The sequence below is a fragment of the Caretta caretta genome, chromosome 7 (assembly GCF_965140235.1).
Source record: "Caretta caretta isolate rCarCar2 chromosome 7, rCarCar1.hap1, whole genome shotgun sequence".
Lineage (NCBI taxonomy): Eukaryota > Metazoa > Chordata > Testudines > Cheloniidae > Caretta > Caretta caretta.
Window position 1 is genome coordinate 26,103,246 of NC_134212.1, and position 13,379 is coordinate 26,116,624.

General features: G+C 40.0%; 1 protein-coding gene across 14 annotated transcripts in view; it reads right to left on the reverse strand.

The window, feature by feature from the left end:
- The window catches only part of CCDC66 (coiled-coil domain containing 66), a 90,092-nt gene that overhangs the window by 47,066 nt on the left and 29,647 nt on the right, over nucleotides 1–13,379 (reverse strand). For all 14 annotated transcript variants that reach the window (XR_007357819.2, XR_007357816.2, XR_007357815.2 and 11 more), the window contains 4 exons: nucleotides 7,289–7,788; nucleotides 5,003–5,040; nucleotides 3,701–3,987; nucleotides 1,085–1,212 (listed from right to left, as the gene is read on the reverse strand). Coding sequence is in view for 8 of the 14 variants with exons in the window: in XM_048859249.2 (XP_048715206.1) it covers nucleotides 1,085–1,212; nucleotides 3,701–3,987; nucleotides 5,003–5,040; nucleotides 7,289–7,788 (953 nt within the window). In the remaining 6 variants the exon portion in view is untranslated. The remainder of the gene's footprint in view (nucleotides 1–1,084; nucleotides 1,213–3,700; nucleotides 3,988–5,002; nucleotides 5,041–7,288; nucleotides 7,789–13,379) is intronic.

Consider the following 13,379-nt stretch of genomic DNA (forward strand, 5'->3'; position numbering starts at 1 on the left):
CTCAATTGGCCTGGCCACGCAGAAAGACGAAGTAGAGAGAGTGTTCTCACTGAGATGCACAAATACCCCCACCTCCTGGGCACATGTGCCAGTGTTACCAATACCTGGTCTTGCTGCTTCCCTTTCCTACTGGTCTCTGTTCCGATGAGTTCCCCTTTCCTCACAATTCCTTTGACTGCTCCTTAAAGAACCCCAAAATGTCTTTCTTTCTGTAGCCAGACAAGGTCTCACTGCTTCCAGCTGCAGTGAGCATATTTGCTTTGAATCACATTCTATTATCCACTAAATCATTTCTGTTTTACTAACTAGATGCACAGCAACATCATCTCAGTAGTATCTTGATCCCTATCCAAAAAAAGTATGTAGCCTTCAGAGTCATCAGTTGATATTTTATGTGTAGTGTCAGTACTATCAAATATTTTTAACTTTTCACAAAAAAGAAACAGATCTCATTCAAATTGTTTTTATTAAACCTTGTGGAGATATGTCATTACCATTAATTTACTAGAGGTAACAGAGCAAACACTACATACCTTATACAAATGTGCACATGCTTTTCTTTTGAACAAATTAACTTATATAATATTCTGTTAAGCCACTTCTTATTTTTATACATACACCGGGAATCCAAAAACAGACTTCAGGGTTGACAAAAGAAAACCTAATTTAGGGAAGGTGTTTTATAACAATTCATACTTCAAATTAATGAAGTAAAATATTTTTCATAGCTGCTATATGATTGCCAGCCCTGTTAAGTCTTTTGCTGTGAGTGGATAGCTACACCTTCACAGCCTCACCCACCAGTTGTGGGAATGTTATTCCCTTAAGATAGGGTCCTGATGCGCTGTGAAAAAATTATTCCACTTTTATCCCAGAGCTGAATCATCTCCCTTCCCCAGGAAGACCACTTTCTTAGGTCCTCAACTATCTCAACGCTAGGAAAAGAAAGAGGCTAAAGAAACACCAGGGCAAAAAAGTAGGATGAAAGAAAGGGATAGAATCGAGAATAGGGCTAAAAGATGGGAAATGATTATGAAAATACAAAACTTTAAAATGTTCATTACAGATTTAGCTCATACTGTACCTGGCGTAAGTCTGATAGTCCTTTGAGGATTGCCTGTTGTCGGTCTCTGTTTTTCACTACATTAGGATTAAGAAGTGGATCTCTCACATGATCAGAGCTAAAAATCTGTCGTGGTGTATGGCAAGAATCTAAAGATAAGTATAAATCAAATTAATTATACTAAGTAATTGTTTCAGTTTTACTTTAATTTCTTCCAAGTAGTCTTTATATAGGCTTTGCAGATTTTTTTAAAAATAATTAACAGAAAATATCCATGTTTATTTTTAAGCATGTTTTTTCTATTTCTGTAGATTTAACTCTTCACAGTGGCAGGAAATTATGGGGAGATCAGACAACTAGGGGTTAGACAATAATTGTTAATGCCAATAGACGCTGAGATTCAAAAAAGTTAAAGCTGCATAACCATTAAAACACAAATTGTCAATATTACATGTCAAAATATACAAAGTAAATATCCTTAAAACAAACTGAGTCCTTAAGAAGCATTTTTTTTTTTTTAGACTTTGCCTATCTGTAAATTTTGGTTACCATTAGAGCTGTCAAGTGATTAAAAAAATTAATCACAATTAATCGTGCGATTAATCACATTGTTATACAATAATAGAATACCATTTCTTTAAATATTTTTGGATGTTTTCTACATTTTCAAATATATTGATTTCAATTACAACACAGAATACAAAGTGTACGGTGCTCACTTTATATTTATTTTTGATTTACAAATACTTGCACTGTAAAAAACAAAATAGCATTTTCAATTCACCTAAACTAAATACTGTAGTGCAATCTCTTTATCATGAAAGTTGAACTTACAAATGTCAAATTATGTACAAAAAAAACCCGCATTCAAAAATAAAACAATGTAAAACTTTAGAGCTTACAAGTCCACTCAGTACTATTTTGCTTACATTTGCAGGAGATAAAGCTGCCGCTTCTTGTTTACATCACCTGAAAGTGAGAACAGGCGTTCGCATGGCACTGTTGTAACTGGTGTTGCAAGATATTTACATGCCAGATGCGCTAAAGATTCATATGTCCCTTCATGCTTCAAACACCATTCCAGAGGACATGCATCCATGCTGATAACCGGTTCTGCTCGATAACAATTCAAAGCAGAGTGGACCGATGCATATTCATTTTCACCATCTGAGTCAGATGCCACCAGCAGAAGGTTGATTTTCTGTGTTGGTGGTTTGGGTTCTGTAGTTTCCGCATCTGAGTGTTGCTCTTTTAAGAGTTCTGACAGCATGCTCCACACCTTGTCCCTCTCAGATTTTGGACGGCACTTTAGATTCTTAAACCTTGGGTCGAGTGCTGTAGCTATTTTTAGAAATCTCACATTGGAACTTTCTTTGCCTTTTGTCAAATCTGCAGTGTTCGTAAATCTAACAACATGTGCTGGGTCATCATCCGAGACTGCTATAACATGAAATATATGGCAGAATGCAGGTAAAACAGAGCAGGGGTCATACAATTCTCCCCCAAGGAGTTCAGTCACAAATTTAATTAACGCACTATTTTTTTAATGAACATCAGCAGCATGGAAGCATGAAGGGGCATATGAATGTTGAGCATATCTGGCACGCAAATACCTTGCAATGCCGGCTACAAAAGTGCCATGCTAATGCCTATTCTCACTTTCAGATGACGTAAATAAGAAGCAGGCAGCAGTATCTCCCGTAAAAGTAAACAAATTTGTTTGTCTTAGCAATTGGCTGAACAAGAAGTAGGCCTGAGCAGACTTGTAGGCTCTAAAGTTTTTGTTTTGTTTTTGAGTGCAGTTATGTAACAATAACAAAAATCTACCTTTATAAATTGCACTTTCATGATAAAGAGATTGCACTACAGTACTTGTAGGCAGTGAACTGAAAAATATGATTTTTTTTATCATTTTTACAGTGCAAATATTTAAAAAAAAAATAAGTGAGCACCGTAAACTTTGTAATCTGTGTTGTAATAGAAATAAATATATTTGAAAATGTAGAAAAACACCCAAAAATATTTAATAAATTACAATTGGTACTCTATTGTTTCAGAGTGCAATTAATCACGATTAATTTTTTTTAATCACAGTTAATTTTTTGAGTGAATTGCATGAGTTAACTGCGATTAATTGACAGCCCTAGTTACTACTGATGGAAATACTTTTTCACTGGTTTGTGTGTGTGGTGAAACTGATGTTAATGGATATTTACCAAAAATCTAATCCTTCCAAGCCTATCTTTATAGCTTGTAGAGAGCCAGTTTTCCTTCCCTGCCAGATTTTTTATCACTAAAACTATTTCACAAGTGAAACCGTATTTCAGTTCCTAAAAAAATTCGAATATATTTATATACATATGTATTACCTAATAAAGTACAGTGATGCCTCATCACAATGTATTGCTAATAAAAAGAACAAGTTAACTTTATTTTCTTAAACACTATTGACTAGTGGCCTACTAAGTACAAGCTCTCTGTGTAATACTGCGCCTCAACTGATAAGTCTCAGGCATTTATAAGGACAAATGTCAGAGACTTCAGTGTACTATTTACATCAGGTATTCAAACAACTATAAATCACTAAAACCCCTCCCTCCTGCCATCTTAATATCAGTTTACTATATGTTTCAGTACCATTAAACTGTCGATATTGTGGATCATGTGTTGAAGGTCTAGTCATTGGTGCATCTGGATCAAGGTAATAAATTTCATTTGTTCGCACATAGGGAATGAAATGAGAAGAGGGTGGCCGTTCAGGTTCAATAACTGGAGAAGATGATTTCCTCTGTTGCATGTCTGTGTTGATATTCTTCCCTCTTCCACTATTGCCATTCTGAATTGGGAAATTAGAAGTATTTATCTGCCTTTGTTGTCCTTGGTGTAATCTGTTTTTAACTGCTGGAACAGGTGGTGATTCAGATCTGTGCAAAATAATTTTAGTTAGACCAAAATTTTCAAGCAATATGCTTCATTTTATTAATACTCCTAAAACCTAATGAAATATTGTTTAATATATCTTTTAAGAAAATCTAAAATTATGTTTTCCCTCCCCTATGTGCTTAATGTGCACTAGAAACATTTAGTGGGCCCTCTAATTCACTCTTTTTGCGCAAAGTGGCCAGAAACTCAATGGATTTTGCTAATTAGGAATTCCCAGATGACAAAGAATCAGCATGACGACTCTGTGCTACTTCTCTTGTCACTACAGGATAGGCTGCATGGGTTGATGAAAGGGAGAATCTGCACAGCTCTGGTTATTCCCACCTGCCAAAATGGTCACTTGGGACCAAAGAGCAGTCTGAAGGCATGGCCAGACCTGAGAATCAGGCCATGAATATTCTATTTCTATTAGCTTGCAGACAATTGTGGGCTCTTCTTTCCTAGACTGACTAGCATCCTATAATTTTCCTTCTATAGTATTTGACACTTATTTTAAACATTTAACAAAAATATCTTTTCTAGAATTAGCCATTTGCTCGTCATTCTCTCTGTACCTGAAAACAAGCTCTATGCAATTTATATAAGCAATACATATTATTTAAATCTGTGCTAGTTCTTTTAAGGATAAAATGCATTCTACACACTTTTTTATGAAGGCAAATGCAAATGAATGTGCTAGGCAAAAATATATATATTACAAAAGGTTATGTTCCCTGTCCAAGTGACAGAAAGGAAAACAGTAAGTCCTGTTCTTAAATAACTAAAGTTGCCCTCATTTTGGGACACATTCTTCTGTCTAATATATGCCTTAAATGTCCAGCACAGTTTTCCCAAGTACAGTACTCTCTGAAATGTTTTTCACTTGAGAATGAAATATATATAAACTTTTATTTAAAAAATTGTATATTTTTAGTAAAAAGTAAAAATTGCACTAAAACATATCTAATTTCTCATTCTTAATTTCCTTGTAATAACTGATACAGAATACAGACCTACCTTTCTTCATTCAAATGACTCCACTGAGATTGTTCTCCCTAGAATAAGATCAAAAGTAAAAAAAAAAAAAAATCTGAATTTTTTATAATATATATTTTATTTTGTAAGACAAAATGATTTTTTTCCTTCTAAAGTTCCTAAAGCAGTGTTAGACCTGAATTCAGGTGAAATATACTTATCTAAGCCTTTACTCAAAGAGATACTATTATAAACATTGCAGACCAAACTCATTGCTGATGTAATTCTCTGAAGACAACTTACACCTCCATGAAGTTAAATGTGCAGAGTAAGTTTTGGATTTCCAGAGCTGATGCAAAAGGTAAGAAGAACCAGGAACATTAAGGTTTGTAATGCTAGTAATGATTCGGAGGCAGGGTGTGTACAGGTTTTTTGTGACTTAGGGGGACACCCTTGAGATCATGACACTCCCTGACCAAGTTCTGCCATTAGGGGAAACCTTACTAACCCAGAAAAGGACATGTTCTGGCCACTAGACATTGACCAGCTGCAAACACGCCCCTCTGCCCCGCACTGCTCCCTGTGGCAGCAGTTTGCCATTCCTAGCCAATGGGATCTGCAGGAAGGGGTGGGCCACAGGGATGTGCTGGCTGCCGCTTCCCACAGCTACCATTGGCCAGGAACGGCAAACCATGGCCAGTGGGAGCTGCGGGGGGCCATGCCAGCGGACAGTCAACATCAGCAAAATGTTTCGAGGCCCGTAATCAGATTACCCTGATGGGCCACGTGCGACCCACAGGTTGCCCACCACAGCACTACAGGTACCACTGATAGCTACTCCTAGAGAAATTAAGGGTTAAAATTTCAAGCCTCAGAATCAGTTTGAGTCTAATAGGGTGTCCATAGGAGTGGTAACCTGGAAGAGTGATTAGGCAAGAATTCCTTCCTCAACTCTTGTGACGCCAAGGAAGCAGCTGAGATCTCTGCTAACACTGTTGCATCAAAGCAAGTGAGACATAACACCTAATCAGCAACTCAGAAAAAAGGCTGGCATCCTAACAGGGAAACACAAAAATAAAATCTCTAGGGGAGGAAAAGGGTGTAAAAATGAACAATTCTCCATGGTATAAAACAGGATTATGGAAATACACACACACACACACCCCACACATTTTATATATATATAGGTGGAAAAGTACCTACAGGTTATTGGAACAATCAGAAACACCAGGGTATAGGACTTGATGCAGTACCTTTTATGGCTGGATCCATACTACCCAAAGCTTCAGGCTGAGCACTATTATTAAATGTAGGTCCCTTTTTCCAGACACAAGGGAAAACTGTTTTTTTTCTTATAAATGAAAAATATTAATTTATATACAGTTTATTAGACTTTTGAACAAGCAATTTATACCTTACTTTAATTTATCTTGTATTTTCACTCAAAGGCCAACTTTCCTGAAAATCAACTGCAAAACTCAGTTGTAATAACTGCCATTGTCGTTGACTAACGTACGTGAAAAACTGTCTTCAGTTTCGCAATTCTATCCTCCACATTCATTTAAGACACATACATGAATACCTATGGAATTCACAGATTACTTATTGTGCCCACAGCCTTTGAAGTAGTGCATTTCTAGCATTCATTTTCAGCCAAACAAATAAATGGCTTCTTGGCTGGCTACACAGAATTACAGAGGTCACTTTATCTCTGGATACATTTTTCACTGGAAAGTAGACCTGGTGTGAAGGGAAGAAATGAGGCACAATGTCAGTGCTGGGAGGTGAGCGGTATCAGCAGTATTTTCTTTAAAGCGTGGAAAGATACGATTTTTTTCAGCCATGGACTACTGATGATGTGTGTTTAGTGGAATGGAAGAAGGAAGAAAAGGTGCAATTATAAAGTATGTACTTTGCTGTCATAAATTCTCTCACAAGTCAACAATGGCTTTTTTGGTTGTTTGTGAAAATTAACATTGTTCTCCTATATGTTTTCCTGCCTTTGATGGACAAAGAGGGTCAAGTCAGTTTCATAATTTCAAACTCCAAGAGTAGGATACACAGGCTTGTATCTTGCTGCCAATCAGATTCCCTCTTTACACAAAGAATAAATGACAACTAAATAACAGGGAATAAATACACAGAAGAGGGTTATGGTGACATCAAAATCCAGGTGAGTGAAATCTGAATGTATTATGTCACTAGAATACCTACATTACTGAACTAAGTTCTGGAGTTTCACCAATGATCTAGCCCAGACACAAATGAGATATTAAGTGAGCCAAGGTTATGATGAAAAATTTTTGCTGTTATACACCAAATCATTACCTTTGTTACTGCATGTCCCTTACTCTTTGTATTTGTTTCCTGGTGAGATGAAGGAGACCTTTCTGGAGAGACTTCTTTCTTTTGACAGAGTTTACCAGGAGTATTTCTTTCTACCAATTGAAGCAGCTCTATCTGTCGTCTTACTTTCTTTTCCTCCCTTTGCTTCTGTAGCCGTCTAGGGTATCTTTCTGATGCTGGAATATACCTTTTCCCAGGTTTGTTTATGTTCCAGTCAGGTCTCTTTCCATATTTTTCCATAGGATTTGTTTGTTTCTCCTTTCTTGCAAATTGATTATATAAATCAGTGTAACTGCCATTATTCTCTTTTTCTGATATTTTCTTTTTATCTGGATACTGCATTTCTTTCTTGCATTTTTTGATGTTAAATTTCTCTTTATATTCTATGGAAATATCTGGAGATGTACAGTCCACAGTTCTTCTTTCTACAACTGGCTCAGTGCACGTTTCAGTTCTGATGTACGCTCTGGTGTCAAAGTAATCTAAAAACAAAAGTATCGCTTTTATATTTTTCTAAGCAGGCCACGTGACTTCTTTGATTTATATTTCAGTATTTAGACTATAAATGCATTACTACTCACTTCATTCAAAACATCGATTGCTACAATATTGGCATACTTTTTTATTCCTTCTGATGTTTCAGAGTAAACCGCACAGGGGAGAACCAATATAGTGACCAGATAAACTCAGTCCATGTTTAAAAACATGGGGAACAAAATGTAAGAAAACTTAAAATATAAATGAAATGAAACTACATTGTCTTGATATATAGATTCATCTTGTATTGTGATAGACCAATGATGAACAACAACATGAAGCTTTTATATGAATATTTAAGGTGCATCTTGTTCATAGTTTGTCAGATCTTATTCACCATTTTAAGTGCTACTGAGTGTAACAGGCATTCCCTATCTTTTTTCTCTTCTCCAACAGAGGTTCTGAATTAGGAGCTGACTCAGTAACCTGTCACTTGGATCCCCACCAATATAGGTTAATTGAGATCTAAGTGGAAGACCAATTAACAAATAGAGTCACAGCTGAAGGGCTAATTAGAGGGAAAAGCAATCCTAGCAGCTGGGAGCAGATACATAGAGAGGAAGGAAACCCTGGAAAAGGTGGAGGTGCAGAACTTGCAGGAAGACAGAGCTGGTTGTTCTTAGCACTGCTTCCTTTTCCCTTAGCAATAAGAGGGGAGCTGACTAGGACTTGTACATATGTAAATAGTACTACAGATAGTGGCCTGATAGAATGCTATAATAAAGAACAGTGGTGGGGAGGAAGGTGGCTGGAGTGAGTCTGGACTGTACCTAAGGCAAGAGAGACTCCCAGGGGACCACCCTGCAACATACTTGGGGGCTTCTCCAGGACCCATATCCCTCATCTGTGCAGGAAGCCAAAGAGCGAGCCGGCACAAGGGTCAATGGTCTGGGAAATAGAAGAAATCCTGAAATGGATCATAGAATAGTAAAAGGAACTGCAGTAATCCATACAGTTTTTTCAACAGTCCTAGCAACCAGAGCAGCAGGCCCAGATGGTGTGGCAGGCAGACCAACAGAAAGTTCTCCAGGACTTTATCAAGGAACAGATGGCCGTACAGCATGGGATACTGCAGAATCTGGTGAGTCCTGTGACCGGGGTTAACAATAGAGCCCAGGGAACTGGACATTGTGAAGTGGCTCCAAAAAATGACTTTGAGGCCTTTCACCAAATTTTTGAGAGGGTGGCTTTAAGTTCTGGTTCTTTAAGTTTGCAAGTGGCTCCTTGCAAAGCCCAAGCATCCCTAAGTGAAGAACATGCCATTGCATATAGGATGATTCTGTTGTCAGAAAGATCCGAACAGAAATTTAGGATGGCAAAAAGCAAAGAGGCTGTCAAGACTGAGCTACTAGCTGGTTGTTACCCCCAGAGAGCCAGGGGGTGGAGGAAGTGATGGATGTCTGATCGTAGAATAGTTCTTGCAAGGTCTTCCTGCAGTGGGGAGTATATGGTTGCACTGGCACCAATCCTCGACATCAGACAGTGTGGGGAAGCTGACTGAAAAATTCTTAGAGGCTGAGCTACCCAGAAAGACAGTCCATCTCTTGCTGGGACAGGAGATGAGAGAGAAGTTGGTAGATGCTCAGCCAGGAAAAGGGACTGAGAGAAGTCCAAAGGGCCCTCATACTCTGCCAGAGAGGGATGGTGTGTTACCAATGTCGGTGGCCAGGACCCATAGAGAGTGTTCGCATATGGACTGCAAGTTGGTGAGGTTTTGTTCTGTGAGACATGATGAAACTCCAGCAGATGTTAGCAGAGAGGGCAGTAAGGTTAGAATGTATACATGGGGAAAGGAGACATTCCTCTTGGAGGTCAAGAGAGTGTTTATATGGAAGGTGGGGGTGGTGGAGGCTTTACCCCATCCAGTTGTGTTGGGTCTGAACTGGAAACCCTTCCCAGAGAGAGAGAGAGAACTCCAAGGAGATCACAGGGTCAGTTATGGAATGTAGAAAAGGAGCTAGAAGAAGGGGGCTGTCAGATAGAAATTAAAAAAAACCCAGACAGGAAGATACAAGTCAGGAAGGTCAACAAGAGAGAAGAGTCTGGTAGAGGAGGAAGGAAAACAGAGGTATAACAGAGGCTGATGACTGAGACCCGTAGGGATATAGCTGATAAAACAACGGTTTACCAGGGAGTCCCAGGAATGGACCAGAGCAAGAATGAGATGTCGGGGCAGAACAGAGTGTCATGGAGAGTGGTGAAAACCTAGAATTAGAGGTAGAGTCGCAACAAATTAGAGGGAAGGTCAGATTGTCTTCATGCCAAAAGCACTCTACTGACAGGCAGAGACTGAATTGTGGGGACAATCCCCACCCACAGTTGGGTTTTTTGTGGGTGGGTGGAAAACAGAAGACAGCCACTGAGGAGCTGGGAATAACCCCAAAGATGGGGTCCCAAAAAAATCAGAGAATGGTGATAAAGGCAAGCTCAGCCCAAAAGAAAAGAGAGCATTTGGAAGAAGGTGGGGAGGCATGTGACAGGGGATTTGAGTCAGGAGCTGACTCAGTAACCTGTCACTCAAATCCCCACCAATATAGGTCAATTGGGATCTAAGTGGAAGACCTATTAACAAGTAGGGCCACAGCTGAAAGGCTACTCAGAGGAGAGAAGCAACCCCAGCAGCTGGGAGGAGATAAATAGAGAGGAAGGAAAATCTGGAAAGAGGGGCGGGGAATGCAGAACCTGAAGGAAAGAAAGAGCTGATCTTTTTCCCCCAAAAGTAAGAGGGGAGCTGACTGGGACGCATATATATGTAAATAGTACTAAAGGTGATGGTGGCCTGAGTGAGAGTGGTCTGTACCGAAGAAAAGAGACTCACAGGGGACCGCCCCATGACACCCTCTCCTTCTAAAAGGGAAAACTTTGTTTCAGTCTTTAAAACAAATAAATAAACCACCTTCCCACCCTATCAGTCCCCTTCATACAATACATTAGGCACACCCCAAATACTACTTAATTCCTTAGCATTTGCAAATCTCTATTGATCTTTCTACACTTGCTGCCAAGCCCAAAATATAAATGTCTAGTTAAAGAAACAAAAAATATTTCAATGGAATTTCCCAACCCATTTGAGGGCTGGAGATTAGGTATTTGTTGCAATAAAGCAACATCTATTTAAACTAAAAGGCACACAATGGCTGTATAGTTTTACTAAATATAATTTTTGCCTCAACTATAGTGCTAAGAAATGTAAAGCATCCTTGATCTTCATTTCAAGTAATAATGTTTGACATCTGGGAACAAATTGGAAGGTCTAGGCATGTGTTAGCCTAAGGACCTCTCAATATCAACTGGCAAAGGTTCCTGTCAGGAACAAACTCACTACACCTAACATGTTGCTGTTATAGTATTTATCTATAAAGAATACCATGAGAGCTCTTAAATGAAAGCCAGGATCATACTAGTCCTTAATATCATTGTGAAATGTATGTACTGATTTATATTTAAAGTTATGTATATTAAAAGTATGTCCCTATAGTTTGTTTCAAGGTGTTACTCCCCAGCAGAGGTGAAAAACCAGTTTTGTCAGACAAAGGGATGTATAGGCACGTGGCTACGTAGGCTTCATACGTAGTTTAAGCATTGTAAGCAAAACACAATGGGAGCTACACTTGCATTTCAAGACATCTTGACTCTGGGGTCAACACAGTGAGTGTTGGTTAATATAAGGAGAAGCAAAAAGCCATTTAGTTATCCACTGACTGAGGAAACCCCTTGAAGGGGGTGGGGTGTATTCATGAAAATCTGGATCCTGGTTTTTGTCTGAAAACCAGCAGCTCTGTCTAAGACTGAATCCCTGGGAGAAAATGGTTATAGTTCCTATTTTATAAAGTAGATTAATAAGTGCTCCTAGTTCTGTTTCCACCCATTAGCCTTACTCAGTATCTCTCTCTCTATTTGATCATAAGTTTATGATTTTTCATTATAAATACATTTCACTGCTGTGGTGTTATAAAGGACCTGATTTTGAGTTTTATCAGTCAAGCTGTGTGTATAAGTCTCCTTTGGGGATAGTGAACTTAGTAATTACAGTGAATGTCCAGTGACAGGGGCTGGACACTATAGGGAACATTCTGAGGACTAAGGGGTTGGTGTATTCTTAGCACTAACCTGCACAAAGAGGAGGTCTGCAGAGACCTGGAAGTAAGTGCTTGTGGAGCCAAAGGCTGTTTGTTTCAGGGAACTGAAACATAGCAGGGACAGACAAGACTAACTCCACACTAAGGGCATGTAGTGATGAAGTATCTGACTACCCAAGCACCCTCACAGTGTGAGATTTGGATATACCAACTACTTTTATGCATGTATTGCAAGGAGAAATTGTGGAAGGCTTTGCCAATTGTTAAACAAAATGCTTTTGTACCCTAACTCCAAAATCACTAGCAGAAATTTTCTAGTATCTTCACTACCTCTTTAGGGCCCCAATTCATAAGATACTAGGCACGTACTTAAGCATGAGAATAATTCCACTGAAGTTAATGGAGATACTCATGTATTTAAAGTGAGGTATATGTTTAAGTACCTTGCTGAACTGTGTCCTATTTTGTTTACTCTCATGACCCTAAGTTAGTGCCTGACACTGCAGTCAGCCCCATATGAATTTGTTATAAGATAGCTAATGGACTATGCCAAGCACCCTATGTATTCAAACCCAGTTAATTTATTAATTAATTAATACAGTTAATTTGGGCAAAAGGCTGAGAATACTCTTATGCCGTACTTATGTGCCTTCATGTTTCAAAAGTCTAAGCATGCCTTGGATGAAGTGAGCTCCTCAGGGCTTTGGATCCAGCCCACAGGACTGCCCCCCCCCAGGTTCCACAGGCCCTGCTCCACTCTCAGAAGAGGCTGGCACCACATCCCTGTGGCCTTGGGGAGGGGGGGAGGGAGCAGACTGCTTCGTGTGTTGCCCTTGGCTCCAGGCACCGCCCCCCGCAGTTCCCACTGGCTGGGAACGGGGAACCGCAGCCAATAGGAGCTTTGGGGGAGGTACCTAGAGGCGTGGCAAGGGCCGCTTCGCAGTGCAGGGCCAAGACAGGCAGGGAGCCTGCTCTGGCCACGGTGGGCGCTGCTGCTACCCCGGAGCTGCTTTAGGTAAGCGGCGCCAGCCCAGAGCCCGAACCCCTCGTGCACCCTGCCTGCCCCCCAACCCTGAGCCCCCTGCTGTACCCTGCACCCCTGTGTACCCCAACCCCCTGCCTGCACCTCGAACCCCTCCTGCACCTCAACTCCCTGCCCTGAGCTCCCTCCCGCAGTCTGCACCCCCTCCTCTGCCCCAATCCCTTGCCCTGAGCCCGTTCCTGCACCTCCCCAACACCCCGCACTCCCTCCAGCACCCCAACCCCGCATACAATTTCCCCACCCAGATGTGCCCCTCGGCCCAAAAAGTTTGCCCACCCCAGATTAGAGACCCAATTTTATGGGGTTACAGGGGCTTCTGTATAGATGATTTAGGTTAATCTACCCAATGGGATGCCGTGCTCAGTCTAGAATATACCATCAAATACTTAGTTTTGCAGTTCCCAAACTGTGGATT